Source organism: Monodon monoceros, unplaced genomic scaffold (genome assembly GCF_005190385.1).
Source record: "Monodon monoceros isolate NGI ecotype Baffin Bay Population unplaced genomic scaffold, NGI_Narwhal_1 Super_Scaffold_12, whole genome shotgun sequence".
NCBI classification, from domain to species: Eukaryota; Metazoa; Chordata; class Mammalia; order Artiodactyla; family Monodontidae; genus Monodon; species Monodon monoceros.
The window spans coordinates 66,687,222-66,703,759 of record NW_021703768.1 but is presented as its reverse complement, the minus strand read 5'-3'; the positions used below and the strand labels follow the sequence as shown (position 1 = coordinate 66,703,759).

At 37.2% G+C, this 16,538-nt stretch overlaps 1 protein-coding gene across 2 annotated transcripts in view; it reads right to left on the bottom strand.

Annotated features, from left to right (window-relative positions):
- The window catches only part of VCAN (versican), a 113,140-nt gene that overhangs the window by 75,437 nt on the left and 21,165 nt on the right, over nucleotides 1-16,538 (bottom strand). For both annotated transcript variants that reach the window (XM_029217545.1, XM_029217544.1), the window contains exons 3-5: nucleotides 13,690-14,067; nucleotides 10,361-10,535; nucleotides 10,149-10,276 (exon numbers count right to left, since the gene is read on the bottom strand). In XM_029217545.1, coding sequence (XP_029073378.1) covers nucleotides 10,149-10,276; nucleotides 10,361-10,535; nucleotides 13,690-14,067 — 681 coding nt within the window. The remainder of the gene's footprint in view (nucleotides 1-10,148; nucleotides 10,277-10,360; nucleotides 10,536-13,689; nucleotides 14,068-16,538) is intronic.

Here is a 16,538-nt window from a genome sequence, read left to right as displayed (position 1 = left end):
AGCTGAACACAGAAGTGTCTCATTTCTTAAAAAACAGCTTTTGCAAAAAGTCAAGCAAGGTAGAGCAGACAAAAGTAGCAGTCTTTCTCCTTAGTCACTAACTGTAGGTGCAAGTCTTTCAATCCCATATCCCATATAAAAATGCAGGTTTTAGGCTAAACACTGTCCACTTTTACACTGAGAAAAGCAGTCAAGATGTTAAGATTTTCAAAGATTTTATTGATCTACTCTCAGTTTTAAAATCTATAGTCAGGAATTATTTATAGGTCAAATTATATGTTCTAAACTCTAACATCAGTCATTCATAGCATTAACGACATTAGACAGAAATTAAGTCTGGGCCAGTAACAGGAATGTAAACCTAAGCTTGGTCCAAAAATGAATGATCATATGAGGATATACCAAGAGATAAAATCTAAAGTCCAGAGGCAAAGCCAAACCAGGAACCAAAGGAACAGAGAAAGAGAGAGCAAACATGGGAAATCAAGCAAAGCAACCCAGTGCATTTGCTTAGCTTCTCTCTCTCCAACAGGACTTCATTGGTCAGGTTGTATAAGTTCCTACCCTGAGGGTATCTTAAAGGCACCTTTTGGCCTCTGATGTAAGTAATAAAAGTTCCTTCTGAATTTTATCACAGTATCACTTTAAGAGTGAGAGGAGAGAGCAAAGCCTTCCTTGAGAGAGAAAACGCCTATTATTAGCATCAGACAAGGCCGTGTTCTAGCTCTACTCTTGAATACTGTGACTGAACAATTAATGTATTTTAGCTTTACTGGATATATGCCTTCCTGGAAGACAAGCATCACTTTTATAAGTTAACAAGGAGTCTACTATTCAGTTCCAGAAGTTGCCTCATCAAAGCAGTTACATCTATAGGACATTTATTATCAAATTTGTAACAAGAATACAGATTTGAAACATGTTTCTAAATGTTATCTATCTTTGAGATAATTGTATCTCTCATAGATTATTATAGATAATAAATAATTATCTATGATATAATATAATTAAATAATAAAAATTATCTATCAATTTTTCGCTGATTAAGGAGAGCAAATAAAGTGTCAGGAAAGAAATGCGCAAAATATCCTTTATACACAAAATGATGCATGACTTAAGGTAAAATGCCAAGCTGACTTAAGTTGTAAGTAAGAATTTACTGACATGTATACACATATATTTGCATTAGTACACACATAAACTATAATGCAGAACAGAGGATTTCACACTCAGGATAATTTGCATGTTCATATAGAAAACATATGTAACCTCTAATTTTCCAAAATTTCAAGTTAAATGATCTGGCTTTGAGTTATTCCTGTTATTCCAACTTTCCAGGGATGTCCTAGAAGAAACTGGAAGACATTGCTGGTGAGACTTTAATATGTGGTGACATTCTACAAACTAAATTCGTCTTAATCATAGGAATTAACATCATCAGAAATATTAAGAAAAAAATACTTAAATTTGACAAGTAACTGCTAAAAGACACCCTGGAAAGTGGACCATGCATGTTATTTTTCCACACTTCTGATTGCTAAATGGAAAAGCTATTTCTTAGCAGACTTTAAAATGACAGATACTAAAATGGCAAGCAATGACGAAAACAAATCAAAACCTTAAGATGACCTACACTGTTCAAAAGCTAGACTTTACACTCAGGAGTAGCTCAGAAAAATTATGAAAGAGCCTGGGTCCAGAGCAAAGCTCAGGTAGGATATGTTTCTTCTACTGAAAATTCCCTGAGATCACCAAGGCGAAACGGGGAATGGGCATCAGCAGATCACAGATAATCATTCAATCCTTTCCTGGACTGCAGCTGTGGTAGTCAAAGCTGATATATCACCACAATTATCTAGATGCATCTATTTTCTGGGTTGTGTGATCAATGTTTATATTTATCCTGTTTATTTGTGCTCATAACCTTTCTATCCTGAACTGTCTGGTCTGAAAATCAATTCTTATAAACTAATCATGAGTCCCTTTGCCCATCTGAGAACAGAACTTCCTGATTTTTTGTTCACTGTAAGGAAGTTCAAGATTTGTGATTGTTACTACATTTCATTGCAATGTGGGCCAAAATGGTATATGAGTAATAAATGTGTGCAAAAGTAGATATGGTGTGTGAACTGGAAAGAGTCACATGAAATGCCCATAGGATAAAACCACTTAGAGTATATGGCAAGTATTATGGTGATAAAGACAATTCAACATAATTATTACTAGGTTTAAAGTTTCTAACTTGTTTTTCAAAGGAAGCTTCTTCTCTTTTCTCTCTGTCTTTCTCTTTCTTTTTTGCCCATGTCTATATATACAAGATCAAAGCAATAAAGACTAATACTCATTATCCTGGATCACGAAATCCATCAGCTGTACGTGGTTGGTTAACAGCTAACCTACACTACTATATAATCTCTTGACAGCCGATATTTGTAGGTAATTCAAAAGCATGTCAATTCCCCCTAAGATCTGATCCTTTAACCTGTACAGAAACAAACCTTCTGTTAACAGTGACAAGAAAACTTCTGGGGCTGCCAAAGGTAACTTCATCCAATTCTAGTGTTAGGCTGGCAATGTTTCTCATTTGAGGGGTAATGAGACTGGAAAGCCAGGTCAGCACCTTTCAAATTTCTCACTTGTTTTAGGCTGAAGTAGACGCATAATGTGGCTTAAAGCATAGACACTGGGTTTTGAAAATTTTAACCTCTAATTAATTTTAGAGAATTGTCATCAGTCAGCTGTGATAGTCAGTTAACATTCTCTAAATCAGATCATATTCATGGGAAAGGGAATCCACATATTTGTCAATGTGTTATTACACAAGATCTTATATATGTCATTTGAAAGGTTTAAAGACACAGGAAATCCCACTAAAATTTAAACATATTTTTATGGTTTGCAGGATGTCGGATCTCATTCTTTCCCAATGACAGAGCAGTAAGATTTTAATTAGAGTGAGAAAGAGGTTCTAAAACATTTCTGGATGTCTGAGTCTTCAAACTATATGAGATTGAATGTGTTATTTGGTTTGACAGGCTCAGTATGGCTGCAGGGCAACACAGGAGAATCAGCCTAGTTTTTTTTTTACTTTTCACAGCTGAGAGTGTTAAATGGCCACTGTATTTCCAAAGAAGCTCTTCCGATTTAGAATTCCAGAAATTGATATCAAAACCTTAAAGCAAATGACTGTCACATGTTTCAAGGGTTTTATGTCAAGACATTTCTACTTTCTACTTATTGAAGGTAACATTATAAAATAAAAGGGACTGTATATAGAAAATCCTAAGGATTCCATTAAAAAAACTATTAGAACTAATAAGCAATTTCAGCAAGGTTGTAGGATACAATATATAAGACCAATATAAAAAAATCAATTATATTTCTATACACTTCCAATGAACAATCAGAAAAAGAAATAAAGAAAATTCCATTTGCATTTGCATCAAAAAGAATAAAATATTTAGGATTAAATTTAACAAAAGTACAGCAAAACTTATACTCTGAAAGCTATAAAAGCTATAAAACATCGTTGAAAGTAAAGAATCTAAAAAAAAGATGGAAAAAAAATCACATGTTTATGGATCAGAAGGCTTAATATTGTTAAGATGACAATACACCTCAAATGATCTGGAGATTCAGTTCACGCTCACCTGGCTTCTTTGTAGAAACTGACAAGCTGATCTTAAAAATCATATGGGAACTCAAGGTGCCCAGAAGAGGTAAAAAAATTTTGAAAAAGAAGAACACAGTTGGAGGTCTCATATTTTCCAATTTCAAAATTTACTACAAAGCAATAGTATTCAACACAATGTGGTACTGACATAAGTATAGACATATAGATCAATGAGAGGCCAGAAATAAAACCATATATCTACGATCAACTGATTTTCAACAGGGTGCCAAGGCCCTTAAATGAGGAAAGAATAGTCTTTTTAACAAATAGTTCTGGAATAACTGAAAATCCACATACCAAAGAATGGATTTGGACTCTTACCTTACGCCATATACAAAAAATAACTTAAAATAGATAAAAATAAAACTTAAAACTACAATTCTTAGAAGCAAACACAGAAGTAAGTCTTCATGACTCGGGATTTGGTAATGTGTTTTAGATATGGCGCCAAAGGCACAAACTATCAAAGAAAAAGTAGATATTGGACTTCATCAAAATTAAAATCTTTGTGTGTCAAAGGATCCCATTGAAAAAGTAAAAATACAGATCGGCAAATGGGAGAAAATATTTACAAATCATGTATCTGAATAGGCTCCCTTGAATCTAGAGTATACAAAGAACTCTTACAACTCAATAACAAAAAGACAAATACCCAGTTTAAAATGGGCAAAGGTTCTGAATAGGTATTTCTCCAAGAAAATATGTAAACGGCCAATAGTCATAAAGGAAAAGTTGCTCAACATAATTAGCTATCAGGGAAATACAAATCAAAACCACAATGAGATAGCATTATACACACATTAGGATGGTTATAATCAAAAAGTCAGGTGAAAACAAATGTTGGCAAGAATGAAAGAATCAGGACCCTAATGTACTGCTGGTAAGAATTTTAAAACAGTTCCTCAAAAAGTTAAAAAAAGAGTTATCATTTAACCCAGCAATTCCAATCACTGCAATCCAAACAGGAATGCAATCATTACTCAAATAAGAATTAGGATATTTTTATGTGAGAAATCAGAGATTTGGGGGAGCTTTAAGAGCACTTTGATCCTCTTGGTTTGTAAGACTACCTGTTGCTCTACTGGGGAATCTTTGGTGGTCCTGAAAAGTTACTACGGTAGAACAGGAAAAAGGGTGTATATCCAGTCACTTAACCTCTGTGCCTTAGTTTCCTTATGTGTAAAAATAAAGGTTTTAAATAAATGCCTGTCAAGGTTTTTGTGAGAATTAAGTTAAATGGCAATGCAACCACATACAATAAATAGTTTCTTTCCTTACCCTACCTATGGAGCTACCTCACAGTTAATCTATTCAAGTCACCATACTGAATGAGGACGCATTTTCCATAGGTGCTGCAGGGTGCCATGCCTGGTCACCTTCCTCAGTGGCTCTTAGCTAGACCATTCAAACACTTAAACAAAAACAACTCCAAGTTGAGTTTCGAGTCCTTAGCAAGGTGTGTTAATATCTAAAGTCTATTTGGGAACCCACAGCTATAGCTGTGATCTATGATTCTGTGAGTTCTACAGAGAATAACTAAAAAGTTTCAGCATCTTCTAGCACCAACCTCAACCAATGTGGAGAGGTTCTATAATCCAAAATCAATATTTGAACCCATCTGCTGAACCAGGGTGTGCAGGAAGATATTCTAGCTGACATGGGGCTTTTTAACTGAATAAACCCAGTTATCACTAATTCTTAAATAACTCCCATTGGTGAAGTACTCTGTAGATTACATGCTGTAAATTCCATCAAAATTAAGTCAATCTGAGCATCCACAGGCAGGAACTCACACAGTTTCCAGATTTGATATATCTGATTTTGATCCTATCAAAGACGCTAAAGAAGCTGGAACTAAGCCTTGTTCTAAGACCTGTTTAATGACATTCAGGCTTTTACCTAAATGTTTAGCTTTTCATGTCTAAAGGAGCTCATTAAGAGAAAAATGAAAGGTTGTTTTTGGTTCTAGGTCAGACACAAGCATGACGTGGAGGCATTAGACAAGTCATAGAGGTGATAGATCTATCCTGGATTTTGACATGAGGAAGCAGTAGAAAAATAAACCTGTAATTTGTGAATAGGGACAAAGGAACCGATGCCAGAGAGGACAGTTGGCTGGGAATGCAAGAAAGGGCCATGACTGTGAGAGGCTGGAAAGGAGAAAAGAGTGTCTCTAGGAAGGAATTATTTCTAAGAGACACCACAGAAAAGAGTGAGAGGAGAAATTCAAAGAGAAAAAACTAGTATCATGGTGATCCAATTTAAAAAAAAAAAAAGATGTTTAGTAAGTTTGGTGGACAAAGCTTGGCCTTTTTTTCAAGTACTGTAGAAATGGTAGCATGGTGGAGACAGCCTCTGAAAGAGACAAAGTCTGGAGAAATACTACAATTACCACCAAGTAGTTCTTGAGTAACTGTGATGTGTCTATTACTGGAATAGGTTCTTCATTGTGGTTGGGAAAGTTACAGAAGATGACTATGGCCTTATCTCTATCAGGAGCTTACAGAAGTTTTTCAGAAATAAAAATAACAGGTAATAGTTTGTGTCTGATGAACATAAAGCAACCAGAGAAGAATTAAACACCAGATATGTGGAACTAACTCTAAGAAAAGTGGGAGTTCAGAATCAGGAAATGTCAGTGTGAGCTGGAAGAGGCAAAGATGGGCTCTTGGAGGCAGTCTGTTCGTAGGCAGAGGGAAGAGTAGAATGCTGGAAAGGGGAGAGGTTTGTGTTTTCAGAGAGGATCAAAGCAGAGCTGCTGGCAGGAGGTAGCAGAGGGTCTGTGCATGACTGGTGCACATATGTGGCATCATATTGGAGAGAGGGAAACACAGTTGAATAGGTTACTCCCAAGCCAGGATTGAGGGGCTTTGCAGGTCCTCAAGGAGGAAGGAAGGCAACAGGAACTTCACACTACACAATGCTGAGTAGGGGAATGATAATGGCCATGGTGTTTACATGCTTTGATGGTCATAAAACAGGTCCCCTGAAGAACTGTTAAAGGCTTGGGGATTATTTGTGAGATAAAACAGAAAACCAGAGATGAGACACACACATGATTCACAGGGACGTCCCTGGTGGCACAGTGGTTAAGAATCTGCATGCCAATGCAGGGGACACAGGCTCGAGCCCTGGTCCAGGAAGATCCCACATGCCGCGGAGCAACTAAGCCCATGCGCCACAACTACTGAGCCTGTGCTCTAGAGCCCCAGAGCCACAACTACTGAGCCCACGTGCCACAACTACTGAAGCCCATGCGCCTAGAGCCCATGCTCCGCAACAAGAGAGGCCACTGCGATGAGAAGCTCGCGCACCGCAACGAAGAGTAGCCCCGCTTGCCCCAACTAGAGAAAAGCCCTTGCGTGGCAACGAAGACCCAGTGCAGCCAAAAAAAAAAAAAAAATAATAATAATAAATAAATAATTTTTAAAAAAATGATTCGCAAACTAGAACTGTGGGTATGGAATTCAGAAGAGAGTTCAGGGCTAGACATGCAAAACTAAAACTTATCATTTTTCATTTTTTTTTGTTTGTTTGGTGTCTCTTTGTGTCCTGTTCATCCCACAAGGCATTTGACTTATTTACACACAAAAGAGCAAAAGTGAAATTAAATGAACCAGTAAGGACATTGGAGCAATGAAAAACTGGGAAGTAGAATTGTGATGAAGCCCGGAGATGTGTGAAGTTATCCAAAGGGCAAGTGTAAAGCGATGTGAGTATAGTGGGCACTTAGTTTGGAGGTTAATTTATTAATTCACTCATTTTATTCAACTCCATCTATGGAGCACCTACTATGTGCCAAGGACATAGTGGGGATACACATGATTCCTTCCCTCCCAGAATCCATGGTCTAGTAGGAGAGATGGAGGAATAAGCAAACATTTGCAGGAGGGTGATTATAGTCACACATTCAAAGATTGAGAATGGTAAAGGTGAGAGAGACCAACTAGGACTTAAGAAGAGGATATGGGATCAGTGTGACAGCCCATAGTACAGACACATCCAAGTGTTGGGAAGCTTGTGTGAAGGTCAGGGAATTGGAATAGTAGGGTGGTAGTTGTTCCAGGTGAAAGAAAAGCCAAAGGGTAGGGCTAACATGGAAAATATAGGCCAGAGAAGGAGAGGCGACAGGTTCCCAAGGTTGCCCACGTCAGGGCGTCTTGTTACACTGCTGACACAAATTTCAGCCAGTGCTTGAATTCCTATTTATATTTAATTCTTTTATCTTTTTCTTCCAGCTGTTATGTGATAGGACAAAAAAGTTCAAATTCTGTTGTTTTGGTATAAATACTCCAACTAAAGTTATGCTATATTATACATTACAAGTTTTCAATTATCAAATATATAGAACAATTATCCCAAGTAAATGTACAACTGTATGAAATACAGTTGGGTTACACTGGAGGAGAGACTGGTTTGACCAATACCAGTTGCCCTAGAAGTGGCGATGTTTATGGAGGTAGAGAAGAATTCCTGTATGACTAATAAATCCTTCTCATTGTGGTATACGCGTACATCCTCAGAATGACTCTTCTGACAGAGTTCAATTTTCCCTGAACACTAGTTTTGATCCTCTGAACAGATTTTGGGAAGCCAGCTCTCAATGGGTACAATGTGGCTAGGAATCCTTGGTAGGGCTTTTACCACCAAGACCTGTCAAAAGTATCTCACACAGAATTTGTACAGGACATGGAATTTCTGGAACTTCTGCAGAAGCAGAAAGTCCTCTGGCCTTCAAAGAAGTTAGGGATTCTGCAGCCTTAGAGACTGGGGTTTCAGTAGCTCCATCAGGATAAGACTGAAGAAGAGACATGCAGAGGGGCCCCTAGATGCTCCTTCCAGGAGCATTGTAAATACTTAAGCCTGTCTTTCCATCAAGAAGTCTGGCTTGTGATGCTTATTCATATTGGGATCAAATTGGCCACGGATTTATACTTGAAAACCACATTTCAATTATATTTAGTAAAGATCTTTTAGGTAATTAGAAGTTATGTATACTTTTTCAAAAACTATCTCTGGTTTAGTTCCAGCATTATCAGTGTTCCAGAAATTTTTATAACTATCACTCTAATAGATATTATTCCAAAGGAGAACCACAGTGATAAAACAAATTCCATCTTAGTGAATTTGAATACAAATTTCCATCTTACTGAGATAGCAATAACCAAATTTATTTCCTAGAACCAGAATCCCCTACCGACCATCTCCTATTCTATGAAAAAAGTTAACTAAATTTAAAATAAAATGAAATTTAAAGGAAGGAGCTAAGCTATATCAATCTATCTATATCTCATAGCATAGATTTTACATATCTTTTCCCTTTGTCCTTGTAAAAAATGGAAACTGTTAGTATCAAAGTTATGGTTTAGAAAACACATTTATCAGTCTTAAATAATAGTTATAATAAGAATGTTAAGATGCTAGAGAACCACACTTAGCAGCTTTCTTGGAAGCAGGCCATCCTATTCAAATTTAGGGCATTAGGCAAATATAAGCTGCTTATTTTCTAGCTTTCAGTCTCTGAGGTTATTTTTTCAGTTCATAGAATCATAGAATTTTAATGTTGGAAGGGACTATGGAAGTTATCTAGTCCTACTTCCTTATTTTACACATAAGAAAATTGAGATCATTCTTTTCTTGGGGAGCCAGCCAAAATTAAAAGTATAACTCAATGCAATACTTCTATTTATATATTTAGGCTTCTAAGATACCTGTTGCTACAAATGAAATTCCACTTCAAAGTCACTGAAATTTCTATTCTTATAATAAAACTGCATTGTGTCCTTAGATAACATCGCCACAAGAGAACTCAAACTAGTCTCTAAGAATCTAACTCATGCTAAGTGAGAAATGATAGTGCCAGAATCAATCAGACTCTAAGCATCTCTAAAGCGAGGCTTGTATCTTACTTGGCTTCATAGTCCTAACTACGAGCAGAGTACCTATCACACAGTAGGTGTTTTCTTTTAATATGTTCATTGGTTGAATGAATGAATGATTGCTCTAAATATTAGTGTAGCAAAGTGAACACAAGGAGAAGCAAACCATGAAAATCCTCCCCGGGCTAGTTTGCCTGACTCAGCTGCACTTCGGAGTGTTTATCAGCACTTGGATTCACAGTGGTTTGTCGTCACAGGATTTTACCTGAAGTTCTTACAAGAATAGGTACCACCCTTACAGGTTTCTATTCTTAATGCTCTAAAAGTGTATTGGAAACAGTCCAATGGCAGCATGACTGAAAGCAAACCTGCCATTAACTAAAGACATTTCAAACCTACATAACCATTTACACAGCCCTCGTTCTCTTTCCACTTTAATTTAAGCTTATTTCACCACAGAATCATACGGTTATTTAAACTAAATGTTGCTGTTTGGAATCCAAACAAGCATGAAGACTTGCTCTATCCCCACGTGCTCCCAGTCTTTCCTTAATTTTCTTAGGTCAAATGAAGCTATAGAAATTTGAACATCTTACCGTCCAGATGGTCCACGTAACAATACACATCATAAGTTTCATGAGTAGCACGGAGCCCATAGGTCCTGACTCCTTCCTTCCCCATCTTATCTCCATAACAGCCTTCTCGGGGAGCCCGGATGGGATACCTGGGGAAATAAAGGACTAGTAGGTAGCACTTTATTCTCACTCCAAATAGATGAATTAAACCTGGTGGCCCCCAGACCGCTCACCTAACACTCTGATCAGACAGCCAGCCTGCGTCACATTGCTCAAATCCATCTTCATAGGCGGCATATAGCTGCTCTGGGGTTGCTATGACAGCCCCAACATCCAAACAAGCCTTCCGTGCCATCTCAAAATTCAGAGTGTACCTGCTGGTTGCTGCCCTGTAGTGAAACACAACCCCTGCAAAGATAGCAGCAAACAATTATGGGCAAGTTCAAGTCTCCCACCATACTGTGCCATTTCTCATTGGAGTAATTTGTCAAATTACTTGCTAACTCGGTAATAACATCATGATACTTCTTTATGTTTGCTTTATTTTATGTAGCATTATGCAAAATTATGGTGATCTGAGGAGCCCCAGAAATGTTGTTCACTTAGGTGTCCTATTCTGCTGCATTAGAGAGTTTCAAGAATTTTCTGTTCCCATGTAAACAATCTAAAAAAAAAAGATTTAAGCCACTAAATCCCAAATGGTGACTAGTTGTCCTAATTGCAGGTAGTATTCAGGCCATTATGGGAACCTTGGACAATTAAATGGAGTAGGTGCTGCAAGAGATACAAAGAATTAAGGGGGCCACAAAATCAACTTCTCCTACTTCATGTTTTTACTCAGGGCCAACTCAATAGAAGCACATGGAGCCTTCACCAGTACCACTTCCTACAAACATGAAACATTGTAATATTTACTTCCAGAGACAATATACTAAAATGGAAAAGACGCTGGACTAGGTATGAGTGAGAAGGCCTGTTCCAATCCCTAATTTGCTCCTTAATCATATATAAGTCTTAATTTTCCCCTTCATAAAGTATAACTAATATTGCTTAGGTTATTTGATTGATAGGAAGGTCAAATTAGATAAAGAATTTTAAAATGTCGGATAGACTGCTGTGATAAAAGTTTACCATATTCATAATTTAGGGTCTCCGCTTTGACAGGTAAGATGTATGATTTTTATCCCAAAGGAGGCCTGAAATAAAATTCTCCAGACTCCCATAGGCAGAAGCCAGGCATCCTGATATGTGCCTCAAATTCCACTTCGTTGTATTTTAGGAGTTACATAAACTAGTGGTTCTTGAACTGTGTTTCAGGGCTAAAGAACTGTCAAAGGCCTGAAGAAAGAGCAGCTGAGGGGGTGGAGCTTTGGTCCTCTTCTCCTACTTTAGCAAGAGCATCTCCATTTTTAACTGGAGTAAATATGGTGACTCATTTTCATAAAAGAGCAAAGTGAGTCAAGCAAATGTGCCTAGGAAGTCACTGGAAAATAGAAATTGGGGTAATTGGGTCTTATGGATGAGATTTTATTGAGTCATATCATTTAAGACCACTGTTTTGTTAGGCGGAATTAATTTTGGTTTCCAAGATATCTTCCACTCTCCTTTTATTCCTAGTAATTTCCTGGAGTTGACAACAAGTCTCTCTCTCTCTCTCTCTCTCTCTCTTTCCCTCTCTCTCTTACAGCCTGACTTCTGGCTATAAGACTGTCTCCCACATGTCTATCCTTAGATTGTCTCTCTCTTCCAAAACAGGTATGTGCCAATAAAGTATCTACAGGGAACAGACTAGCCATGTCATAAATAAGCACCTCTGATCAGTGTCAATACAGAAAGATCTGCAGAGGCACCAAGTAGATGCATTGACAACTAACATTCATTTTCCCATTTCTGATATTGCAAAGAAAAAACTGATCAAATGCGTTTCATAAAATCTGTAGCTTTGTAGAATGACTCTAAAAGTACCAGGAAGTATATATGGTGCTATCTAGTAAGTATGAAAGATAGTTTATAATGATCTCTAAGGCTTAAGCCAGACTTTGAATGGTTTTAAATTAGTCTTATGTTGATCAAAGCTTCAAATAGCCTTCTTGGTAATTAAAAATCTTCCATGTGCCCTGAAGATTGGCAGTAAGGGGGCACAAAGGGGCCTCCTTGGGAATACCAGGCTGTATAAGTATCTGCAATTGCTGGGATAATTTGAAGACCTCATGGGGCTAAGGAGATTAAGTGGAGGATTTTCATTGTTTCAAAGGGGGCAAGGGGCAAATCCACTGCTAATTCTTTAATGATGAAAATTGTAAGAAGTTGTAAACTTCTTGTGGGATTTTAAAAACATATATGTATATATAAATTTATATGCAATGTGTATCTAACACCATATATATATATATATATATATATATATATATATATATATATATATAGTGTATGTTACATTATACAAAAAGAGGAAGAGAGAGATCAGTAGAAAAAACAATACTAGACAAACCAAAGTAAATGATAAAAAGGTTAAAAGAGCAAAGAGCCCAGGGTGTTTAGTGGATGCCTGGAAAACATAAAAATAGATTTATAGAAGGGAGCAATAGAATCTGAATGGAAAAGGATGTTCAGAAAATTAATCTGTCACATCTGAAATTCAAAATATTTCCTTTTGGCTACACAAGAAAGAGTTTTAATAAAACCCTTTGTATATATTTCTGAAAGGTAAATATTTTATAGGGAAGTGGAGGGTTGGAAGAAAAATCTGTTCCATCATGTCTGGGTATTAGAATTTTGCTTAATAACTTGCCAAAATATTTTTCTTCCAAGAGCTATGGCATTACGTGTGTACCCAATTAAAGCAATTTTTCTTTGCTTTGTCTCCTAACTTAAATTCAAATGACATACAAACCACCGCTCAACGTGGGCTAAAACTAAAATGTCTCATTGCAAGACAGTGGACAACAACCAGCGCATTGACCTTAAAAAAAATTCACTGAGTTCTTGTTTTGATCCAATTCAAATGTTTATTGAGTCCTAGCTTTTTCAAAGCACTGTGATATATACCATGGTACTTATTAGGTGCCTTATTTCTTCAATGTAAGTTAAGATATAATTTATATTTCTTAAAAGCAAATTCAAAGATTTTAATAATCATGCTAGGAGAGTGAGAAAAAGAAGGAAAGGGGTTTTTTCCTGTGTGTGTGTATGTATATATCTATTGGTGTGTATGTGTATGCATGTATATGCACATATACACATATGTTAAAATTAAAACAAAATGTAGAACAGCCTTTACAGTATTAAAAAATAACCACTGATAGGTCTCAATAATGAAGTAATGATTCTTGAGCTATAAACCATGTCTTGAGGTATTCATTATATCTAGTATAAAGTCACCTTCCTTGATTCCTGAACAAATAACAGTTCATTTTTGGTGAAAGACATAGACTGTTGTGTTGATTAATGTTTTTCCCCTTGTCCAAATCCTGAGCAATGGCTACTTTTGAATATTGTTTCACCACATTTCTGAACCAGGTATCGTGTTATACTACCTTCTTCTAGATTCCCAAAGCCTTACCCTCCACAGCCAAAGACACTGTGTCCTGTGTGTCTTCAATCCCATACATGACGTCGCAGCGGTAGAGGCCTGCATCACTGGCCAGCAGTTTGACCATGGTGAGTGAGGCATCGCCCACGTCCTCGGGATGTGTAGGCACCGACACTCTCCCTTTGTAGCCCTGACCAATCTTGATATTCCCATTTTGGGCCACGAGAACAGTAGTCTCCTTTAAATCTTTTCCATTCTTGTCCAATTCAATCTTAGACCATTTGATGCGGAGAAATTCGCTGGTGGTGTTGTAAGTGGGTGGTAAGGTAGGCATGGTTGAAAAATGACAAGGTAGGTTGACTTTTCCAGAGAGGGAGCCCTTAACAGGTGGGCTTTTTTCCACTTTGACTAGAGGAAAGAGAAAATACTAAATTAACAAACTGAGTCTATTAAATATGTGAATGGATAAGAACCATTACAGGGGGTTGCTTATATCCTCAATATGTGAAATAATTAGAATGATTTTATATACAGAGAATAGTACACAATTTCAGTAATGTTTTATAACAAAGACAGGGATTAATAATGCTTAATTTTTTATGTGCTAAAAATATGGCATCCATTTTAAAGTATTTGTAACTTAGTGTTAAACATGAACAAAATAAGTGATAAAATAAGGCAAGTGTAGGAAGACAAGCAATCAAGTGCAAGAGAAGACTAGACTTAAGCAATGCAGGTTTAAAAGACTGGACCAATGTTAGGAAGAATAGTTAAAAAACAAATTTAAGTCTACAGGTCAGAAGAAGAAAAATGATTAAGATAACTGCCACATTACCTTAGAGGAAATGAAAACAACTCAAAGGGGAAGTGAAAATTTTAAAACATACTTCAGTAGACTGGAACAGGGGGAAGCCCAGCACTTGAAGAACGCTCTTTGGTTCAGTGTTTGAACCAAAGACTTTCATTGTAATGAGAAATCCAGCTGCAATCACTTTGCAGTGAAACATTACCTCTAGATTATATCCTGGGGGCGGGCGGGGGTGGGGAGGGGGAGTTAGCATCTGTTCACCTAACCTTCTAAAGTATTAATCTACAGAATGCCTTTCTGTTTAAGCCCTTAAACTTTTAATGAGAAAGAACACATTGACCACAATTTAATACCATTACATGCAAAAAACCCACATTCTTTCACCGCTTATAGGGATCTATACCTCTCCTCTCCCTTTTTTCCCCCATCTTCCAGTCTCTACTAGTTGGGTAGACAATGTGTTGGTAATAAGAATAGAAATTATCATTAGTGCACAAGGAACTCCCAGTTCATGCAAATATGATGAATAGTAATAGTAGCCTCTAGGTGGAGTGAAATAATGTTAATCAACAAAATGATATGTATCTAACTCTTGGTGTATTAGTGCTTAAAGGCATTAGTAACACACATCTCAAAATGGACATGCATTAGAAATGATACAGATGCTAAGGAATGAAACTTAACTTCAAAAAGATTAGATCCCATTAGGGAGATGAAGACAACAAAAAGATATTTTGTACTTTTTTGCCAAGAAACGGGGTCCTGAGAAGGGAAGGGGTGAAAATTTTATGAACTAAAAATCTCCTAATTTATATTCATCATATGTTCTAGGAAATCCCATCTTCCTTCCTGAAGAATTATAGATCATTAACTTCACAAATAAAAGATTGCTTTTTAAATGGAGAATAAACATCTTTACCAACAACATCAATTATGATATAAATTATAAGACCCTTGGGCTTCCCAGGTGGCGCGGTGGTTGAGAGTCCGCCTGCCGATGCAGGGGACACGGGTTCGTGCCCCGGTCCGGGAAGATCCCACATGCCACAGAGCGGCTGGGCCCGTGAGCCATGGCTGCTGAGCCTGCGTGTCCGGAGCCTGTGCTCCGCAATGGGAGAGGCCACAACAGTGAGAGGCCCGCGTACCGGTGAAACAACAACAACAACAACAAATTATAAGACCCTTTATGATTTCCTTTAAAATGAGTTTAAGACAAGTGACTTTCAATTCCTTAATATTTATTACTAAGTTACAGTTTTTTTCACAATTTTAGAGGTATAGGGGCAGATATGAGATTCACCTCTATCTTTCTGATTGGGAGGTTTCTGACACTTAGAGCATTACTCAATAACTGTGCTGTAATGAAAAAATATATTAGAACAAACTTACACCAACAGGCAATTTCCCAAGGGTTATTTATTGTTCTAGGTGTTTACAGATACAAGAAAATTAAAAGCTTCAGTTGGATGTAAATAAATATTCATGTAGAAGCCAGTCTTAACAGGATGAACAAGAAGCTGTGTGGCCAAGTCTTTTGTGCATGAAACCTTGGGTCGTAAGGCACTGGGGGGTAACAAGAACTAAGTTTACCAAATCTAAACATTTTAAGAGAGAAATTTAGTAGTTCAGAGGATAATGTTTACTGACTATGCATGCTAAAAAACAAAACAAAACAAAACAAAAAAACCCTGTTACCTGCAAGAACTTGTCTGAAACTCTGATAATGCAAGAAATAAAAATGAATGCTAACAAAAATTCACTATTCCTGGAGAGATTGGTTCAAGATGGCGGAGTAGAAGGACGTGCTCTCACTCCCTCTTACAAGAACACCAGAATCACAACTAACTGCTGAACAATTATCGACAGGAAGATACTGGAACTCACCAAAAAATATACCCACTCCAAAGACAAAGGAGAAGACACAATGAGACGGTAGGAGGGGAGCAATCACGATAAAATCAAATCCCATAACTGCTGGGTGGGTGACTCACAAACTGGAGAACACTTATACCACAGAAGTCCACCCACTGGAGTGAAGGTTCTGAGCCCCACGTCAGGCTTCCCAATCTGG